The sequence below is a fragment of the Miniopterus schreibersii genome (genome assembly GCF_964146895.1).
Source record: "Miniopterus schreibersii genome assembly, chromosome: 12".
NCBI lineage: Eukaryota > Metazoa > Chordata > Mammalia > Chiroptera > Miniopteridae > Miniopterus > Miniopterus schreibersii.
Window position 1 is genome coordinate 47,304,213 of NC_138112.1, and position 8,854 is coordinate 47,313,066.

Below are 8,854 nucleotides of genomic sequence, written 5' to 3' on the forward strand. Positions count from 1 at the left end.
GCTCCAGGGGAAGAGACCCAAGGCAGCCCTCTAGCCAGAGAGCCGAGAGGAGGTGTGGCCTGCAGACTCAGGGAGAGGTGGAGAGGCCCCATGCGGGTAGGTGTACCCCAGGGCTTGCGAGGAAGCCAGAGATTCCATGGGGTGGCTGCACCCTCCTATCCTATCCTCAGTCTCTGCAGTGGGCCTGCTGGGAAGAAATGCAGCTGCAGCCTCTGTGGGAGCTGAGCCCAGAGACTGCATGGGCCCCTGTCAGGGCTCAGTGCCCCAGTCAACAGCTGGGAAGCCTACAGGGAGGGCACAGTCCACAGGATGCCAGCGACAGAAGCAAGCCCTCTTGTTTGTATTATAGCCTTGCACCTCAGACTGAGGGCTTCCACATCTTTTGTCTCTAGATTTCACCACCATCACCACAATCACTCCAAGAGGTCCCTATTATCATCCCCAAATTTACAAAGTGGGGAGACAGACTCAGAAGGCCAGTGACTTCTACAAAATTACACAGGAAACTGCAGAGTCTGTACTCAAACTTAGGTCATTTGGTCTGAAAACTACACTCTCAATGACTCCACTCTGAAGTGAGGTTCTCAGGACGAGGCTGGGCGTACCAAGCCTTCGCAAAATGAACTTTTCTGGAGCAGCGCTGCACACAAAGGGGAGGCAAGATGAGGCAAGACCTGAGCAGATGGAGTTTTCTTCCCAGCTGGTGAGATATCTCCTCCTAGAGTGGCACTGGATGCCAGGGTGCCAAAATGTGCAGGTTGAGATGGACAGGAGTCTGCTCCCCTCCCTCCAAGCAGGGGCAGGAGCTGAGTTTGGAGAGATTGGCGCAGAGCTTTCACAGCAATCCTGGACTCCGGTATAGATGCAGCTGGATTTCTAAACGCCCAGGGAGGGTGAGCAGGAACTGGCCTAATGACGAGGCTGTCACGTCCAGTTTGTCCCAAGTTTTCTCACTTAGACTCTCCGAGTCTATCTCTTGGTTGCACGTTTCTCTCTAACTCTCTGGCGTTCTGCTTTCTGCGTCTCTCAGCCTCTTGGGTGTGTCTCTCACGGTCTCACTATCTTAGCTCTGAGTGTTTCTCTGTCCCAATACCATGCTCTTCTCTCCAAATCTCTCCCAATCTGACTTCTACGCCTACCCTGCTTCTGGGTCCCCCCTACCCTCACCCCAAATCAGAGGACAGAGGAGCCTGAAGTCAGCTGAGAGGTGAGCGCCCTCGGCCAGCGTTTCCTGTGGACACGGGAAGAGTCTTGTGCTGGAGAGGTTTGGAAAGTGTGCCCGGGAGCCAAGTGCAGCCGCGTAGAGCTGCCAGCTTCTGCCTCCCTTCCTGCCTAGGGAGGAGTCGGAGCGCGGAGCCGAGTGTGGAGAGGTAGGGGGTGGCCTCCGCGGCCACCCTGGGGATCCCAAGCTCCTCCCTCCCCTCTTCCTATTGGCCTCGGGCGCCCCCGCCCCCAGCAGCCCGCACTCGCCGGGGGGCCTGTAGGCTACTACTGGATAAATAGCCCTGGGCGCCTGGCTTGAAGGGAGGGGTGGAGAAGCCCCAGGGCACTGCCGCCACTTTCCCCGGAGCCCGTCGGCCCGACCCGACAGGGCAGGGTGGGGGCGGTCGGGTATATATATTTGGACCCCCAGCACTTTGCTGTCACACGGCCGGGGCTCCCGCGCGGCAGAAAGTTTAGGGCAACCCCTGCCGCTGGTTGGGCAGAGCCAGGACTGCGCCGCCCCCGGCCAGGATATGGAGCTGCTGTCGCCGCCGCTACGCGACGTAGACTTGACGGGGCCCGACGGCTCTCTCTGCAACTTTGCCACAACGGACGACTTCTACGATGACCCGTGTTTCGACTCCCCGGACCTGCGCTTCTTCGAGGACCTGGACCCGCGCCTGGTACACGTGGGCGCACTTCTGAAGCCGGAGGAACACCCGCACTTCCCTGCGGCCGTGCTCCCCGCCCCGGGCGCGCGCGAGGACGAACATGTGCGCGCGCCCAGCGGCCACCACCAGGCGGGCCGCTGTCTGCTCTGGGCTTGCAAGGCGTGCAAGCGCAAGACCACGAACGCCGACCGCCGCAAGGCTGCCACCATGCGCGAGCGGCGCCGCCTGAGCAAAGTCAACGAGGCCTTCGAGACGCTCAAGCGCTGCACGTCCAGCAACCCTAACCAGAGGCTGCCCAAGGTGGAGATCCTGCGCAACGCCATCCGCTACATCGAGGGCCTGCAGGCGCTGCTACGCGACCAGGACGCCGCGGCCCCTGGCGCCGCCGCCGCCTTCTACGCCCCCGGCCCGCTGCCCTCCGGCCGCGGCGAGCACTACAGCGGCGACTCGGACGCGTCCAGCCCGCGCTCCAACTGCTCCGACGGCATGGTAAGGCTGGAACCCGGCGAGAGCGCAGGGGGCGGCCCTCGGGGCGTATCTGTGGAGCTTTTCCGAGGGAAGGGAGCTTGCCCCTGGGGCGGGTTGGACGGGAACATCCCCGGAAGTGGACCCCTGTCCCGGGCAGCTGTCACTGGGGTGGCCTAGCTGGGGGGAGGCGCACGGTACAGATGCGATCCACCCGATTGGGAGCGTGATCTGCACCGTGCCGCGCCGCGACCTGCCTCTTCTGCACGTATCCCTATTTCCAAAGTTAAGGGTTGTGCTCCTAGGTGACTGGCCGCCCTCTGTTTAGCCTGACACCTTGCAGGCAGCTCCTGTCCACCCTGACCCCACCCCCGACATCAAGAAGGGCAGGAAACTCGTGGCTGAGACTTGGGGAGCTGGGGAGGGGGCAGAGAGAGTGATGCTCCGGCGGTCCCGCGGGCCTGAGTCGGTCGCCCTTGCCCTTTGCAGATGGACTACAGCGGCCCCCCGAGCGGTGCCCGGCGGCGGAACTGCTACGACGGCACCTACTTCAGCGAGGCGCCCAGCGGTGTGTATCGCGCCTCATTCCCACCTTCCCCTTTGAGCTGTCCTGGCTTCCCTCTACCCAGGACCCCCGCTCCCCCCCCCCGCCAGAATCTTGGAAGGTGGTACCAGGAACGAAACACTGAGCCTGTAGCTCCCTTTCTTTTCGCCCCGCACTCTCGGTAGCTCACCCCCATCTTCCCGTCTGTCCCAAAGCCCAGGGACCAGAGTGGGAGAGCTGTCCGAGCCCCAGCCCCTGCACTAACCTCCCCCTCCCGCGCAGAAGCCAGGCCCGGGAAGAACGCCGCAGTGTCGAGCCTCGACTGCCTGTCCAGCATCGTGGAGCGCATCTCCACCGAGAGCCCCGCCGCGCCCGCGCTGTTGCTGGCGGAGGTGCCGCCGGAGCCGTCCCCGGGCCCGCAAGAGGCGGCCGCCGAGAACGAGGGCGATCGCGGCGCCCCCACCCCCACCCCCGATGCTGCCCCGCAGTGCCCCGTGGGCGCGAACCCCAACCCCATCTACCAGGTGCTCTGAGGGCGCCGCCGGCCACCCGCCCGAGGGATGGTGCCCCTAGGGTCCCCTCGCGCCCCAAAGATTTCGTTCAAGTGTCACCCACTGCCCTCGGGCGCGCTTTAAAAGCGACTTCCCCTGAGGGAGGAGGGGCGGGAGAACCGACGCGTTTCCACCTTCCGCACCCCGGAGCGAGGACAGGCCTTCTTCCCACGCAGCGCGCTTCCCTGAGACCCGCTGCGATGGCCGTTTTGTGTTGCTCCACGGGCCGGAGCTGATTCCGGAGGGGCCAGGCCCTTCCTCTTCCTCACTCCTTTGCCCCGTGGGAGGTGGGACCCGCGCAGACCTCTGCCCAGCGCCCCGACGCCCGGGCACCTCGGGGGTTGTGGCATCTTTCCCGAGCCCCAGAGACATCAGCTCTGTCCCACCGCCGGCACCACGGCGCTCGCGGCCCGAGTGTAACAAGTGTAAAGGTAACCACTCCCACCCCCTGTTCAGGACCACTTTTTGTAATACTTTTGTAATCTATTCCTGTAAATAAGAGTTGCTTTGCCGGAGCAGGAGCCCCTAGGGCTGTATTTATCTCTGAGGCATGGTGTGCAGTGCAAAGGGGACTTTGTATGTTTATACCAAGGGGGAGCCAGCCTCCGTTGCTCCTCAGGTGTTCAAAATAAAAACGTTAATTTATACCATGGCGGTTCTGGCTTTCCCAAAGGATAGGGCCAGAATATTCACCCGAAGGAAAACCCGCAAGCTGGGTAGCAACTAGCCCTGCAGGTGGCAGACGGATTGCAAGGAGGAAGCCTGAGGCCAGGGGAGGGAAGGGAGGGGTGCGTGTGTCTCCAACATGTGGGAAGATTCCTGTGACCATGACCAACAGCATCACACACAGGTCAGTGGTTTTCATGTCAGATGCATATTAGAATGATCTGAATAGTTTATAAAGAGATCCATTCACATGCCACCCAACTCCAACCCCTAACACACATACACTTGCCACCAAGACCTCAGTGCTTCTTAATCCCACCCTTAAAGACCCCCTTTCCCCTGAAAACCTTACAAAGCCACTTCAAGAGCTCTGCTCACCAAGTGGGAGGCCCCGGGGAATGCAGGCAAGATGTGATGCCAGCAGGAAGGGCCTCATTTCGTATCTGAGGACGTGCTCTCTGCTCCGAGGAGATCTTCTGCTCTCCCCAACACAGGGGCCCCGAGGAACCACCAGAGCTGCTCTGTTACTAAATGATCCTCAGCTTTTCTTCTGGCTGCTTCCCCAGATGTGCCATGGGGTTTCTTACACTCCTTTGGGACCCCTTGGGGCTCATTCATGAATTCATTCATTCAAAAGATGCCAAGTCCTATGCTGTGTGAAAACAGAGACCAGTGGACACAGTTCCTGCCCTTGAGAAGCACCCAGACATTTGGAAAAATTGTATCTTTTAGCAGCTGGTTACATTACAATGAATTAAGGTCTATAATGGGGGTATATGTGGCAGAGGAACATGGTAGGCCAGAAGGTATAGACAAGCAGGTCACTCCTCATAAGAATCTTGAAGGAGGTGGTCAGGAAAGGAGAGCCAAAAAAGGCTGCTCCAAGCTGAGGAAACAATAAGTGCAAAGGCCCAGAGGTGACAGAAAGCAAACTGTGCCTTCGTGGAACCAAAACTGCTCACAGGGAGCAGCCATAGTGAGATGGAGAAAAAGCAGAGGCAGGGCCACAGTGGACCTCATTTGGGCTTTATTCTGAAGGCAATAGGGAGCCACAGAAGAATCTAGACAGGGGAAGGATTAAAATAAATCTATATTTTAGAAAGGCCAGTCTGGACTGGCAGAAAGGGTAGGATGGGAGACATGTCAGAAGTGCCACCATAGGCCACACAACAGGGCCCGAACTGGGGCAATGACTGGCGATGGGAGAGAAAGCACAGGAGTGGAGACAGTTGTGCCAGATAAAGTGTAAGTGTTGAGGGTACAGCGGAGAACCTTGAAGGCACAGTTCTTGCCCTCACAGCTTAAAACCCACTGGGGAAATAGCCATTAGCCAAAGAACCAAGTGGGTAGATGCAATGTTACAAATGCTGAGAAGTGCTATAAGAAAAAGTAGAGCGTAATGACAGATGACAATGGGATATGAGAAGGTTACCAGGTGAAGAGAGGAGGAGGCAGGGCTTCTGCACTGAGGGAACCAATTACAGAATTGAAGAGGGCTCCCGTAGCCTCCAGGGAGCTAGTGTGCAGTTGAAAAAGGTGGCCCTCCTTCCCGAGGGCCCTGCTGTGCACACGGGTTTGCGGCTAGGCAAGCCCTGGACTAGACTGCCGCCCCCGCCAGGCGCACTTGTGCAGTGAGCAACCTGTGTGGCTGTTCACATCGCCTCCCGTGTGAAGGTCCTAAAGAAATGAGGAAATCGCAGAAGCCAAGGACGAGGCTCTGGTTTGTTTCTGAGTGGGCGGTGGTGCCAGCGCAGAGATGGAGGCTTCAGGAGAAGCAGCAGCAGGTACGGGGACAGGTGTAGCCCCGCATGCTTCCAGTTATAAGAGACAGAGACGCAATTCAAAGTAGCGTAAAGCCCACAAGGGGTGTGGTGGAAAGACATGGGGCAGCTCACCTGTGGAAGAGCACTACATGCACCGTGGCTTCCATGGTCTGGCGAGCTGGCACTGGAGCCCCCTCTGCTTGTTCACACATTCCCTTCTTGTCTCTACTTGGCTTTACTCTCTCCTACTCCACGTTGGTTTTCTCCAGCAACTCAGGGATTACCTTAGATCTCACCATTAAACTCGTTAGACAATTCCCAGGGAAGCCCTGGCTGGTGTGGCTCAGTTGGAGCGTCATTCCATGCGGCAGAAGGTTGCTGGTTTGATTCCTGGTCAGGGCACAGGTCCAGGCTGAGAGTTCGATCCCCGGTGGGGGAGTGTGTGGGGGAGGCAACCGAGAGTCAACCCATCAATGTTTCTCTCTCTCCTTCTCCTGTCCTCTCTCTCTAAAATTAACAAAAACACATTTTAAAAACATTTCCAGGGAAGAAATCTAATTCTAATTGAACTCTAATTGGACCAGCTTAGGTCATGAGGAAGGATTTGAACCCAGGCAGAGAGGCACCAGAAACTGCACTTCTAGCTACCTTGCTCTGTAGAAGATGTTAGGAGAGAGGAAATGAGGAAAGTCAGAGTGAGGAAAGTCAGGAGGAAGGGGAGCAGCTGGAGATTGGATCACCCCATAAATGATGGGATTTGAGGTCCCTTCCCAGCATGGTCCTCACCTCAATCCCTGGTGGTGGTAGGTGGGGAGTCATGTAGCTGAACGCAACCCACTTGCAGTGTGTACAAAATGTCCCTTGCTCTTGGGGCCCTTTTTACCTGGGCTGGATCTGAGGAAACACTGGGCCATGCTCTCCTAGGGACATATTAGTATGTCTCTACATGTATGTACTTATATAAGAGCACATGTGTACCCAGACTACACCCCCAGAGGCGGGTGCACCATGAAGTTTAAGCGTCAGGTCCTCTCCCTTGCATGAGTCCCTTTTAAGGCCCTGGGAAAAGCCCTAGAAATATGTTCATATGGTCTAGTTGCTTTTTCAATTTGCCAGAGGAAATTACTATAGCCAACTGATTCTGGCCATTGTCTGTATTCTGACTTCCCCTTGTGTTGGGTGGCATGTATGGGTATCCTGGTGTTGTACGCAAAGGTATACATTTTGTCTGCGTTTAGTGGAATAGATCTTAAATAAATGGTTTCTCAAAACAGAAGCAATAATGATAAACAATGAAGTAAAATGATTCTGACATTGACAGGGCAATCATACCCCCAAATATACTTGAATCATACCCAAAAGCAGTTTATTTAAAAAAAGAGATAATTTTTGAATGGCATTATTGACAAGACTCTTGCATTGTTCGATAATCCAATCAACAAAGAAGAGTGGACTGTATGAACACGTTGGAGAAAGATTTAAATTTTTTGCTGGTCTAACACAAAATACTAACATCAAGAAAGACAACAAAACATACTATGCCTGTATAACAAGACCTCAACATCAACAACCATTTTAAGGAACATTGTCAGTTTAAAATCATTTAAAAATTAATCACCACACACACAACAAACTTAAAAATACCTTAAACTCTTAAGGTCCAGAGATGAAAGGAACTTGATGGAGGGGTCCCCAAATTTGACACCAATCCTAAAATTGTACATGCCACTTCCAATAGAGTGGTGAGTCTGAAATAAGCTTCCCTAAAATATCAAGGATGCAAAACAAGTTTTAATCAACCATGTTGAAGGAAAGACTGAATTATCTGAATTGCCTCTCAGTTCTCTGTATAGAAAGTGATATTATAAAACCATTGTCACATGGAAGAGGCAATAAAGAATATGCAGCCCGCCAGATGCAGCAGGAAGGAGTGGGCAAGACAGGAGCAAGAGGGGGACGGCAGAGGGGTGAGATGAGGTAGAAGATAAAGACAAACCCGATGGTGGTGCTGCTGATGAAGAAAAGCTGGTTCTAGCTCAGGTTTTTTCTCATGTATGCAATACTTAAAACCTCTGCACACAACTCACTATTGTTAAAGGAAAAACCTTAAAATGCAAGGCTGTGCAATATTTGATTTTATACCATACAGAGTTATTTTCCTATAGTTATTTTTTCCCCAGACAACATTTCAAAGCAGGTTTTAATTAATATAGAACGTTCCCAGTCCCAGGGGAGGAGAGTGAGTCCCAGATGATGTCAACGGCTACATAATTCCTGGGATCTAAACCCGGCTGTGCCACTGACCAGCTCTGCGATGTTGGGAATGTGGCTGGACTTGGGCTTTCTCTCTGTGGAATAGATTAGCGAGTTTAAAAGGTATGTTCTGAAATTCTTCAGTAATTCACTCAAAGCATTTCAGTAAAAGAAAAAGATAAATGAAGTAGATTTTTTACAGATAAGGAAACTGGGACCATGACAAATAGGTTTTTCTCAGCATAAGCAAGTAATTTATAATCTCCTGCTTTACTGATCCTTCTTTTAGTTTTCTCAATATTTTATTGTGACCAGCCCTTACCCCCTTGGGTTCCTGCCATAAATTCATATACCATATTCACAAATTCATAAATTCATATTCGTATACCATAATTCCTATACCATTTCTCCCTTTAAAGTGTCCAGTTCAGTGGTGTGTGCTACATTCCCAGCCTTGTGCCACCACCACCACCATTCCAGAACATTTTCATCGCTCCCCTAAGAAAGCTGTCCCATCAGCAGTCACTCCCCTCTCTCCCTCCTGCCTCTAGCCTTTGGGAACCACTAATCTATTTTCATCTCTATGGGTTTGCTTATTCTGGACAATGGAACCACACACTATGTGGTCTTTTATGTCTGGCTTCTTTTACTTAACATAATTTTTCAAGGTTAATCCATGTTGCAGCATTTATCAGTACTTCATTCCTTTATATATCTGAATAATATTCCATTGTATAG

General features: G+C 53.6%; 1 protein-coding gene across 3 annotated transcripts; it reads left to right on the forward strand.

Moving 5' to 3' along the window:
- Positions 1–1,528: 1,528 nt before the first annotated feature.
- MYOD1 (myogenic differentiation 1) lies at positions 1,529–4,083 on the forward strand. 3 transcript variants are annotated; one of them, XM_081154447.1, is made up of 3 exons: positions 1,529–2,363; positions 2,829–2,907; positions 3,173–4,080. In XM_081154447.1, the coding sequence occupies exons 1-3, from the start codon at positions 1,737–1,739 to the stop codon at positions 3,454–3,456; spliced, it is 990 nt and encodes a 329-aa protein (XP_081010573.1). In that variant the 5' UTR covers positions 1,529–1,736; the 3' UTR covers positions 3,457–4,080. The 3 variants fall into 3 exon arrangements, with proteins under 3 accessions (XP_081010573.1, XP_081010574.1, XP_081010575.1); XM_081154448.1 differs by having other exon boundaries at positions 1,530–2,363; positions 3,166–4,083; XM_081154449.1 differs by having other exon boundaries at positions 1,530–2,363; positions 3,169–4,073.
- The last annotated feature ends 4,771 nt before the right edge of the window (positions 4,084–8,854 follow it).